A 12,403-nucleotide genomic window follows, 5' to 3' on the forward strand; every position below is an offset into this window, starting at 1 on the left:
GTTTGTTTAGGATAGCAGCTGCCATATTAGCTTGTTGTGACATCACCTCCTGCCTGAGTCTCTCCCTGCTCACTCATAGTTCTGGGCTCAGATTACAGCAGGGAGGGGAGGAGGGAGGGGGAGAGGTTCGAGAGGAGCAAACTGAGCATGCTCAAGCCCTAGCCCTGGAGGTTTAAGCTGAAAACAGGAAGTCTGATACAGAAGCCCATGAGTACACAATAGAAGGAAAGAAAATGTGTGTCTTCTGACAGAGGACTCAGAGCAGCATTACTTTGAGGGTTTACTGGTGTATTTATATAGTCCTTTCTGATTAATCTTATTTAAATTTAGCCTTTCCTTCTCCTTTAAAGGTGAACAACCCCTTCAGTTACAGAGTTTGAATTTGAATTATTTACCATTTTCTGCCTCAAATAGGGAGGTCACTGGCCCTGACAGTCAAAATGATTGTTCTTTGAGACTACAATTTTATCATTAGTGTTACTTACATATCTTTCTATTCCGAGCCTCATATTCATCATTTAGTCTCTCATTTAAATGGGCTGTTCACCTTTAAATTTAAATACTTTGAGTATGATGTAGAGAGTGGTATTCTGAGACAATTTGCAATCGGTTTTCATTTTTTATTATTTGTGGTTTTTGAGTTATTTCGCTTTTTATTCAACAGCTCTCCAGTTTGAAATGTCGTCAATCTGGTTGCTACGGTCCAAATTACCCTAGCAACCATGCATTGGTTGGAATGAGAGACTGGAATATCAATAGGATAGGCCTGAATAGAAAGATGCGGGATAAAAAGTAGCAATAATACATTTGTAGCCTTAGAGCATTTGTTTTAAGATGGGGACACTGACCCCCATTTGAAAGCTGAAAAGAGTCAGAAGAAGAAGGCAAATAATTCGAAAACTAAAAAAAAAAAAGGAAAAAGTGAGGGCCAATGGAAAAGTTGTTTTGAATTAGCCATTCTATAACATACTAAAAGGTGTATAATCCCTTTAAACCCTAATGCTAATGTAAATTAGACCCGCTAGCAACCAGATATCTGCTGAAAGCCCAAACTGAAGAACTGCTGAAAAAACAATAAAAAATGAAAAGCAATTGCAAATATCACTGTCTACTAGTGATGGGCGAATAAATTTGCCTGGCACGAATTTGTGGCGAATTTCCGCGTTTCCCCACCGGCGAATACATTTGTGAAACTTCCGCGTCTGAAAAACGCCAATTGACTTTAATGCCGGCATCAAAATTGATGTGAGCAACTTTTTGGACACGCGTCCAAAATTGACACGGGCATCAATTTTTGAGTTTCAATTAATTGACTTTTTTGTCATTTCACGAATTTCGTAGGAAATTCCAAAATTTTTCTGCGAAATGGGAGACATTCGCCCCTCGCTGCTGTCTACATCAGACTAAAGTGTAATGTAAAGGCGAACTATCCTTTTAAAGCAAGCAAAAAAATATGACATATCCGTGAAATATATGTATTATTTTAAAAAATTTACATTCATTATATATATTATTATTATTATTATAATTAGATTATTGTTAAATGACATATCCGTGAAATATATGTACGGTATTATTTTAAAACATTTATATTCATTATATATATTATTATTATTATTATTATTATTATTATAATAAGATTATTGTTATTTTCATGTATAACCTAAGAAAGTGGTGGCGCCTTTTCACACTGGAATATAAATCCAATCCCTTGAATTTTTCTATATTTAGCCTTCTTAAATATGTCAGAAATAATAAGACATATTTCTCATGTGAAATGCCTGAAATGTCAGGGATAAAATATCTGTTGGGCCATATATGACATGTAATGTAAATGAATGGTCTCTGATCAGATGCGATTTCCCGTCTAGACAAAATTCGGCTGCAGACATGTGAGTCAGCGGTGTCAGTATTATTTTCTATCTATAATGTGATCTGGTGCGGAGCAAGGAGATAAATCTTCCCAGTCTGGAGGTCTTAGACAGGAAAATAGTTCCACTGATAAAGAAATAAATAAGTACAATGCTCTTGGTAACGATTTTTCCACTGCAGTTTGACAACGCACAATACGTTCCATGAGAAGGGTCCCCATACGTTTTGCGCCAGTTCCCATCAACCTTTGCGACAGAAGAAAGTCTGTGACCACTGTAGCTTATATAGGAGCCACTATCATTGCATATATTTGTGATTGACATTATTTATTCCTTTCTCTCTATCTATAGGGGGGCTTTTCCCAAACCAGCAATCCCAGGAACATGCCGCCTTCCGCTTTGCTTTATCCCAATTGTCGGAACCCCCCAAGCTGCTGCCCCAGATCGATATTGTGAACATCAGCGATAGCTTTGAAATGACCTACACTTGTAAGTATTAAATAATGACAAACCTAAATATTTTTATTCAATCGGTTTGATGATGGTATATTCTTTGTTCCACCTGCGGCGGTAAAGATATGTCTCCCCGGGGCCCCCTTGTGGGTGTAGGTAGTTGCCCCTCTCAGTCGCATAAATAGATGTTACTGGGCCCAACAGCAAATTCAATTTAGGGCACCAAAACATTGGTAAGTTGACTTATTCTACCAAGATAAAGATAAGATAATTGCTTAGTAATTAAGGCCTTACTGATCCCCCTACACAGATGGACCCCTCTACAACTATAGGGTCTGCCTCCTTTCTGCGGCTCATGATCCAGGCAGGGGATGGGGCCAGGGTGTCACATGGGGCATGTCAGTGACGTTGCAAGTGGGCGTGCTATGCCACATGGGCGGGGCTATGATGCCATGTCAATCAGCGGAGATCCTGTCTGTCTTGACCCGGGCAGCCCTCCTGAAAACTGGGCTACCAGGGTCAAATCTTACAGATGGCAACCCTATATGTACTAATTTTTTGAGCTAGATACTGGGGGTCATTTATCAACACCGGCAAATTTGCCTGTGGGCTGTAACCCATGGCAACTAGTGATAAAATTTGCCGGCAAATTCGAGAATTTGCTGTCAACAGTTCTGACACCATCAGAATTGTCGCCGGTGGTAATTTTGACATTGCGAATTGATGCGGCGCCAAAATTCACTGTTCGAGAATTTTTCACCATTACATGAATTTTGCAGGAACTTTGCTAATTTTTCTGCGAAACGGGACAAATTCTCCCATCACTAATGGCAACCAATCAAATTGTTGCATTCATTGTTCTACCTGCAGCTGGCTGAAGAAAGCCACTCACTGATTGGTTGCTATAGGTTAATGCCCATTGGCAAATTTGGCCAGTGTTGATAAATGAGCACCAGTATGTTTCCTTGGGTTCTGCAGTCACTGTAGGAGGAGAGTGAATTTTTTTAATAAGGATTTTAATCTCAAGTTGAAGGTCAAGCAAAGCTCCAGATATGTTAAATAAATTTGTTATGGTCTGTAGCTACCATAGTAGATGATCAGCAATGCCATACATTTTACTGGACAGGTATAGGATCCTTTATTCAAAAATCCATTAGCTCCAATTATGGAAAGTCCATCTCGCATAGACTCCATTTTGTCCAAATTTACAAATCTCTGTAATAAGAAAACAGTATCTTACACTTGATCCAAACTAAGATATACTTTAATTAATCCTTATTGGAAGCAAAACCAGTCTATTGGGTTTATTTAATGTTTATATTAGAATTTGTCCCGTTCCACGAAATTCAGCTAAACCTCGAAATATCTGTGAAACTGTGTCAATGGTTGTCCAAATAATGTTGACGCACGACGTGAGCAAATTTTCCAACGTGCGTCCAAAATTTTTTGACACGGCAGTTTTGCAAATTTGTTCACCGGCGGCGAAACATGGAAATTCACCACCAGTTCGTGCATGACAAATTTATTCACCCATCACTGATTTTCTAGTACGCTTCTGGTATATCAAACTGCAAAATGATCTGCTATCTGGAAAACCCCAAGTCCCGATCATTCTAGATAACAGATCCCATACCCGTATAGTGTATGTCACGTGCACATATAGGCTCTGGAACCAGGGAAGCCCTGTCCCCCTCCCAGAATTTTCTGTCCCAATTCAAAGCACTGCATAACCTGTCTGCGCTATTTAAATATATGATGAAGATAAATTCTGTTTATGAAAGAGGTTGTTCATCTTTAAATGAACTTTTAGTATTATATAGAAATTGATTTTCTGAGACAAAATACCTGTCAGTGAGCCCCATTTGAAAACGGATTAAAGGGGAGGTTCACCTTTAAAGGATAAGTAAACCTTTAAAATAGGTGAATGTAAAACAGATGAGGGGCTATTCTAAGCACTTTTGTAATTGACATTGATTATTTATTTTGTTGTCAGGAGAAAGAAAGAAGCTGCTCTGATGTTCTTCTGCTTAGGAAAAAAAATAGAAACCTTTCTCACTTCTTCCTAAGCAGAAGAACATCAGAGCAGCCTCTTTCTTTCTCCTGACAACTTCCTTGACTACTTGGTGGTCAGACTGGTCACAAAATGACCAGCAGGTGGCGCTGTTGTATAAAAATTCATTCATATTACTGTACATGTATCCCTTAATATCTTGGAATAAAAACAAAATAAATAATGAATGTCAATTACAAAAGTGCTTAGAATAGCCCCTCATCTGTTTTACATTCACTTATTTTAAAGGTTTACTTATCCTTTAAAATGTGAACCTCCCCTTTAATCCCGGCAAGTGTTTAAATACCTTTTAATTGCTTCTGTGTAATGAACTCCTTTTTATCTACCATATCAAAGAACAGCCAAAAGAATTAATTCTCCATCATCACACTGGAAGAGAGAGTCCGACTGAATTAATTTTTTTCTACTTTGACACAGGGTATTGTAATAAAAAAACAAAGCTTGCATAAATCTAGGAACCCATATCTTTCTATAGAATTAATTCTCCATCAGACCGGGAGAAAGAGTCCGACTGAATTCATTTTTTGTACTTTTACATGGGGTAATGTAATAAAAAAGACAACGCTTGCATAAGTCTAGAAAACCATAGAAAACAATTTAGATGTTTCTTTAAAAATGGGTGATCAGTAATTGTTACCTGCTAATCAGTTGCTATGGGTTACAATACCCCTGGGTGAGACTTTAAATGGAATAATCTATGTATAGTTTTCCTTTAGGAATGAGAAAACAATAATCCTATTGAAACGTTCCTGCGCTACACTCCATGTTTAAATGAACCAATCACAGCCTGTTTAGCTGAAATCCGTGTCTAATTTGAATTGCTTTATTTAAATTGCTTTTGACTGAAATGTGTGGTACTTGCTTAGTACAAACCATTGTTTAAAGATTACCTGTCTCCGTTCCAAACTGGCCATACCGCTAGGGGAACACTAATTGCATTGAGTTTCCGCCATACACCGTTGTTTGCCTGACATTTCTCTCGGTGTATTGAGAAGATTTTTCTTTCAGTGGCTTGTCAATTAAAGTTGCAGTACAAATTACTAGGTAGATTATGCCTTTTTAATTAAAGCAGATCAATTTGTTCACTGTGAGCATTTCCTACCTCTCTTGTATAGGCTGTAGACTGTGCCACGCCAAGAGCACTGGTATTTTAATTGGTACTCTTTTTGCTCATGTTTTACATTTGTATATGGGAAATATTATATGGTAAATAACCAATTTCTTTGTTCAGTACTCGTACATCTTGTCATTTTAGCCTTGCTAAGCTGCCATTGGTTTGTTATAACCCTCATACCATCCCTTATCCCCCCCCCCTTATATCAGCCCTCCTGTTATCATCCTTTGAATGGAAGTGTGACCTGTAGGTCTTATTTAACAATACTAGGGGAGGGTCTACCCCAACAGGTCATAGCTGGGACCACTAGCTAAACTATCTTATAGCTAGTAGAGAGACAGATACTTGTCAGGGTCGTATTTTTATACATATCATGCCTAGTGATCCGTTTTAGGGTGCCTACAGGTTTGGGCTGGGCCAGCAGAACACTGGGAAAGAACCCGGTGGGCCCAGGGCTTCATGCAGCCCAGACCCGATGGGGCGAAAGTAAAAAAAATATGTGCGGTGCGCTGGTTTCGCACATGTGCCCAGGATTTCTAACATGCGTGCAGCGCGGCAGTATGCGCTCAGTGTGACGGCTTTTTGCGCATGTGCACAGCACGCCAGCCAGGCCCGGATTTGTGGCAAGGCCAGATAGGCCCGGGCCTAGGGCAGCAAGGGGCAGAGGTGAGTGAAATTGGCAGGAACTGGGACCTTGCGGGTCTCGGGGCGCTGCTTACTTAAATCCGTCCCTGACGCAAGCTTTTGCGCATGAGCCAGCTTTTGCGGGGAGAGCTTTGGGGGTTTCTTCTTGGGTCAGATAGGGCTGCTTTATGTATTTGTCATTGATCCCCTCATAAGTCGGATAGAGGGTGATGCATGATGCAATAGAAGGGGTTTGTCCTGGGAGGGCCATGAAGGTTTCTCCAGAAACCTACTGAGAAAGTATGACTACATTGTCTTGGATATACCCATAGGTGATACATGCCAGGTCTCACATGTATTGCGCAGAGCAACAGTTGTAGTTGGAAGACTAAGGAATATTAGATATAGCAAAGCACGATGGCAACCTTCATGCAAAATGGCAACAGCACCATCAGAGTCCTAATATTTATATATATATATATATATATATATATATATATATATATATATATATATACATATACACCGGCATAACTGAGGCTATGGACTGTCTTGGCAGCAGTGGTGTTTGAGTGGGATGATTGCCGTGCCACGACACTTTTTAATTATGTGCAACGGTTCAGGGTTCTTGTAACTGACGCAGATATGCATGGCTGGCATTCAGTGATAACATCCTTTTCTATAAACACCTCCACATTGTTCTCCGTCTATTTATAAACTGGTGAATTGCCACTGTGCTCCAGTGCTGCTTTCTTCTACTGGGTAATTACAGGGTGCTTGGGACTCGTGATTTGCTTTGAAATGATTGATTGGTTGAATTGGTTAAAAAAAGGACTTATAAGAACAATATGAACCTATGCTATTTGCGGTCTATTTCTTTTCCAGAGATGAAAATATATCATCATCAAGTCTTGCTGACGGATTCTTTTAATCCTATCAATTGCTATTAAAAAAACACTCGAAAATATATGTTAACATGTGTTCTAAGTGTTGAAGTCACTGATTAAAGCTCCGCTATACATTGATTATCGTTTCTTGAAATGTAATATTTGCCTATTTGAAATAAGATACTGACATATAATTAACACCCAATTACTTATTACATCCCTAATGATGGTTACGGACTTATCTTGCAGTTTCACTGTAACCATTGTCTCAGGCTGGTTTGTCATAGCCTTCCTTATCACATGCCACAACCCTGCTATTGTTTCATAATGCTCTTAAGTGTAGAATAACTTGCCAGAGAAAACTTCCATTGTCATAACTGGAGTTCTCCATGGCACAGACAATTAACCTTTGGTATAGCTTGCTGAGAGAGATGCTAGCATAGTAAATCCACAGCAGGAAAGTTGAGGGTATAGTGGCAGTTATTTTTTGATGATTTTGGGCAATTATCAAAATAAATGCAAAAATCTTGATTGATATAGGATCACATCACGCCGCATGCTTTGTCATTCGTCCAGAGAGCCCGCAATTTACATTTATCTCCCTTAAGGCAATGGCACATATGGCTATTCCAGAAATACTGACTGCAGTGTTTTGGAAGAGACAATCACCTGACCTTAGGTGCACCAACAGTTCTATTCGATTACTCAGTAGTGAGTAATAGTGATGGACGAATTTGCGCCGTTTTGCTTCGCCGGAAAATTTGAGAATTTTGCGTGAAATTCGCGAAACGGCGAAAAATTAGCGAAACTGCGTAGTTTTTTTTTTTACGCCAGCGTCCGTTTTTGACGCCGGCATCCGTTTTTTCGAAAAAACTATTTTGCCGCCGGCGAATTTTTGCTGCGAATTGATGATTGCGTTGCAAGACTCCAGAGGTTACAACAGAAAGCAATAAAACTGATGGTTGCTAGAAAGCAGAGGAGTTAGAGTGTGTGCTGGAGGACCCATCCTCTTGACATTGAATGCCTAATGGCATCTAGAAAGCTTAACGGGATTCTTTCATGTTTTTATGATGTATTTTTTTATTTCTCAATTACATTGTTTACACTGCAAATAATTCACTCTACAATATAAAATGTCATTCCTGAACCCGCAAGTGTATTTTTTTGTTGTTGTAATATTGGTGTGTAGGTGCATCTCAGGTCATTTTGCCTGGTCATGTGCTTTCAGAAAGAGCCAGCACTTTAGGATGGAACTGCTTTCTGGCAGGCTGTTTCTCCTACTCAATATAACTGAATGTGTCACAGTGGGACCTGGATTTTACTATTGAGTGCTGTACTTAGATCTACCAGGCAGCTGTTATCTTGTGTTAGGGAGTTGCTATCTGGTTACCTTCCCATTGTTCTGTTGTTAGGCTTCTGGGGGGGAAAGTCAGGGGGTGATATGACTCCAACTTCAGTACAGCAGTAAAGAGGGACTGAAGATTATCAGAGTCACATGACTGGTGGCAGCTGGGAAACTGACAATATGTCTAGCCCCATGTCAGATTTCAAAATTATATATAGTCTGTTTGCTCTTTTGAGAAACGGATTTCAGTGCAGAATTCTGCTGGAGCAGCACTATTAACTGATGTGTTTAAAAAAAAAAATTCCCATGACAGCATCCCTACACAGCAGCTACACAGCAGCTTGTTTATATAAAATATAGTGTTTCTGAAGCAAACACACCGGGTGTATCAGTGCTGGACAGCACTACATTATACTGTCATTCATTTTAAATAATTTAATTTTTTGGTGTTACTGTTCCTTTAACCTGCACTGTCCCCATTTCTGATCCCCTGAGCATCACATAACCAAATCTGTCGTAACACCGGGCATATGCATCCGTGAAATCCCTTGTACAAGGCTTTGTGATGCAAATATATATATATATATATATATATATATATATATATATATATATATATATATATATATATATATATATATATAAAAATGCATATGATCCGCACACCATGAAATGAGAAAAACCTGGGTGCTAATCCAAGTCTAAATGGATATAAAATGCAAAGCGACAGCACTCCAAGGATTTAAAGTCAAGTTAAAGTGTCAAACAAAGCAGGTTTATTGATTCAATAAACTTGCTTTGTTTGACACTTTAACTTGACTTTAAATCCTTGGAGTGCTGTCGCTTTGCAAGATAGATAGATAGATAGATAGATAGATAGATAGATAGATAGATAGATAGATAGATAGATAGATAGATGATAGATAGACTAATAGATAGATAGATAGATAGATAGATAGATAGATAGATAGATAGATAGATAGATAGATAGATAGATAGATAGATAGATAGATAGATAGATAGATAGATAGATACATACATACATACATACATACATACATACATACATATACTGGATCTTTATAGACTGCTTGACATGAGCTGTCAGTCACTATTACAAATTCATGGTTGGCTTTTTACCCTGCCGATGAAGTGAAAGAGACTAATTCACTTATGCACAAGCTTTATTTCTAGGAGATGTGAGATAGGAAACATTGCTGAGAAATCAAAACTATTGACTGGTTTACATTAGTATTAAGCAAGTTATATGTACAGTTAAAAAGCAATAACCAACACTATGAAGGTAGATCTCATTCAATGCTATTTGCATGTATACATGGTACAGGTAGCAGCTATATTTCTTGCCTTAACATTTATGTTATGTTTGTAATGTGTAATACACTGATATTTTTTGCTTCCAAGTGCTTCATTTACCACTGGTACATCTGCAAGTACTACAGTGATTGGAAGTGCCAAACTGCACCCCCTACACCTCATTTGCACCGGTAAAATGTTCAAGTAGAGTGTGCAAGCTGTGCTCTGGCATAGGGTTTACCTTCATCCTTGTATTGGTCGAATGATCGTTTTTCCAATCCCCAGACCTGCCACTTACCATTCAGATTAAATAAAGCAGTAAAAGAACAAATCAGGCGATGTTCTGCCCATGAGAGCAATCGTATGAAACTTATATCCAACAAATTCTAGTGACAGTCACCCATTGATATTGTCAGATAGGCAATAAGAAATTATCGTTAGTCTACAGAAATCTTTTAACCTGTCCGATTGACTAAATGACCGATCGTCATGGTAAGGAAAATGTCAGGATGATCCACACAAGATCCAAAAATCATTCGATTCGTACGACTATTTCTTTGCGTCTATGGCCAGCTTAACTCAATAAGCCCTGACACCAATTATAAATATACTTTACATTGAAGCCACATGGGTCTTTTCTTTAAACAGAGATGAGAATAAAGAAAAACTATCTTAGAATCGTCAGTATCCTATATAATGTATGGATTAACAATGATTTATTGGACATTCAATAAGTTTAGACGTGCGCTCTCCAAGCACCATGAATCAAACTCCTCAGGGCATTAGAAAGCATCCATTTATGGTCAAGTGGGTAGACAGGTTTTCCCTGTTTACTCTCCCAGCAATCCCTTAGGGAACAGACAGAAGTCAATTGCCTGGACGGCCCACCAATTGTTCCCATGGTGGTAGTGTGTCACTCATTGCGGCGATATAAAACTCATAAAAACAGCAGCGAACACATTCACGCACCAGTTATCCTCACGGAAGGGAAGTAAATGGATCTCTAGAATTCAAAGTGGCAATTTCTACACATATACAGATTATTTACATTGTTAGACATGGAGTGCGGCTAAACTTTGTCTTGATTACTGAGCTCTACTGTGTTGATATCAGGAATTAATGAACTTAATCGCTGCTCCCTGCCTGGAGGATGGACAAGCAGATTTGTCTCACTGCAGCGTTCCCTAACTTTTAGAAGCAGGGGGTTGATGTTGGCCCATCTTGCATTAATATTTTATGGCTGCCTGCTGACCCCTAAATGTGGCTATTTAAAGCAATATTAATATTATTTTTCCCGCAATGATGCATTAGAGAGCTCTAGAAGAGGCACAATTTTATGACAAATTAAGCCATTGGATGTTAGCATTCTAGATGGCATCCCTTGGATTAATAGGGAAACTTCTCCCATGTTGAAAACAATGGAATATTATTGAAATATAATGAACCTCCCTATAGTATTGAGGGACCTTTCACTTCCATATATGGCACAGATGATACCACTATGTAACCAATACCAATCCATGTACAATATGGGTTTGCCATCAATAATATATATATTTATTGAACGTTTTTAAAAAAGCAAAATATTAATAAGGTATTTATAATTTATAGCAACCTCTGTATTGTATAGTTTGTAAATGAAATTGCTAATGGAAACAGTATCTGCATGTCCCTTGCTATTCTATGCCGGCTCCCGGATTTTGCATAGATTTTCTGCGGTCCACGGGAAACGGAAAAAACGTAAATTCTACCGTCATTTTCCATAGGCTGCAATAGAGAGAAACACAGTAGGTAACAGTAAATGGAGTTCAGGATCCGTGTACCTCCCATATCAACCTTGACGTTAACTTTTAATATGTTATAGAATGGCCAGTTCTAAGCAACTTTCAATTGGTCTCCATTATTTATTTCTTATAGTTTTTTAATTATTTGCCTTCTTCTTCTGATGCTTTCCAGCTTTCAAATGGGGGTCACTGACCCCATCTAAAAATGAATGCTCTGTGAGGCTACACATTTATTGTTATTACTATTTTTTTATTACTCATCTTTCTATGCAGGGCCTCTACTATTACATATCCCAGTCTTTTATTTAAATCAATGCATGGTTGCTAGGGTAATTTGGACCCCAGCAACCACATTGCTGAAATTTCAAACTGGAGAGCTTCTGAATAAAAAGCTAAATAACGCAAATAATATAAAATGAAAAGCAATTGCACCGTTACATCATACTGAAAGTTAACTTAGGTGCTTATTTATCAAGGTCTGAATATCTGAACCTCGAATAATTCGTAGTTTTCGGAGCAAAAAAAAAAAGATTTATAAAGGTCCGATGGTCTAAAAACTCACAATCCGAAACCCCAGCATCTAAAAGCTTTGAGGTCATATAAAAGTCAATGGGGAAGGTCCCAGTGTCTGTGCTGATGTCCATACCGATATCCGATGATTATAGTTTTTGTGGAAAACTCTGAACAATTCAGGTTTTTCGGGGAAAGCTCCAAAGTTGCCAGACCCTATTTTTTCTGGCTTTTGTCTTCATAAATAAGGTCCATTCGGGAATTCGGAGTTGCTCGAAGTTTGATATTAGAAATACTGAGATACTGAGATAAATTCAGACCTTAAATTGATACCTTGATAACCCCCTGAAAGTGAGCCACCCCTAAAAAGAGCTAATTTGCTTTGATTTCTACTAAAAATGTATGTTCCATATTAAAACAATTGTAATGA

General features: G+C 38.4%; 1 protein-coding gene across 5 annotated transcripts in view; it reads left to right on the plus strand.

Annotated features, from left to right (window-relative positions):
• The window catches only part of LOC108712610 (glutamate receptor 1), a 145,884-nt gene that overhangs the window by 12,956 nt on the left and 120,525 nt on the right, over nt 1–12,403 (plus strand). For all 5 annotated transcript variants that reach the window (XR_005966548.1, XM_041588006.1, XM_041588005.1 and 2 more), the window contains exon 2: nt 2,223–2,360. Coding sequence is in view for 4 of the 5 variants with exons in the window: in XM_041588006.1 (XP_041443940.1) it covers nt 2,223–2,360 (138 nt within the window). In the remaining variant the exon portion in view is untranslated. The remainder of the gene's footprint in view (nt 1–2,222; nt 2,361–12,403) is intronic.

The sequence above is a fragment of the Xenopus laevis genome, chromosome 3S (assembly GCF_017654675.1).
Source record: "Xenopus laevis strain J_2021 chromosome 3S, Xenopus_laevis_v10.1, whole genome shotgun sequence".
NCBI classification, from domain to species: domain Eukaryota; kingdom Metazoa; phylum Chordata; class Amphibia; order Anura; family Pipidae; genus Xenopus; species Xenopus laevis.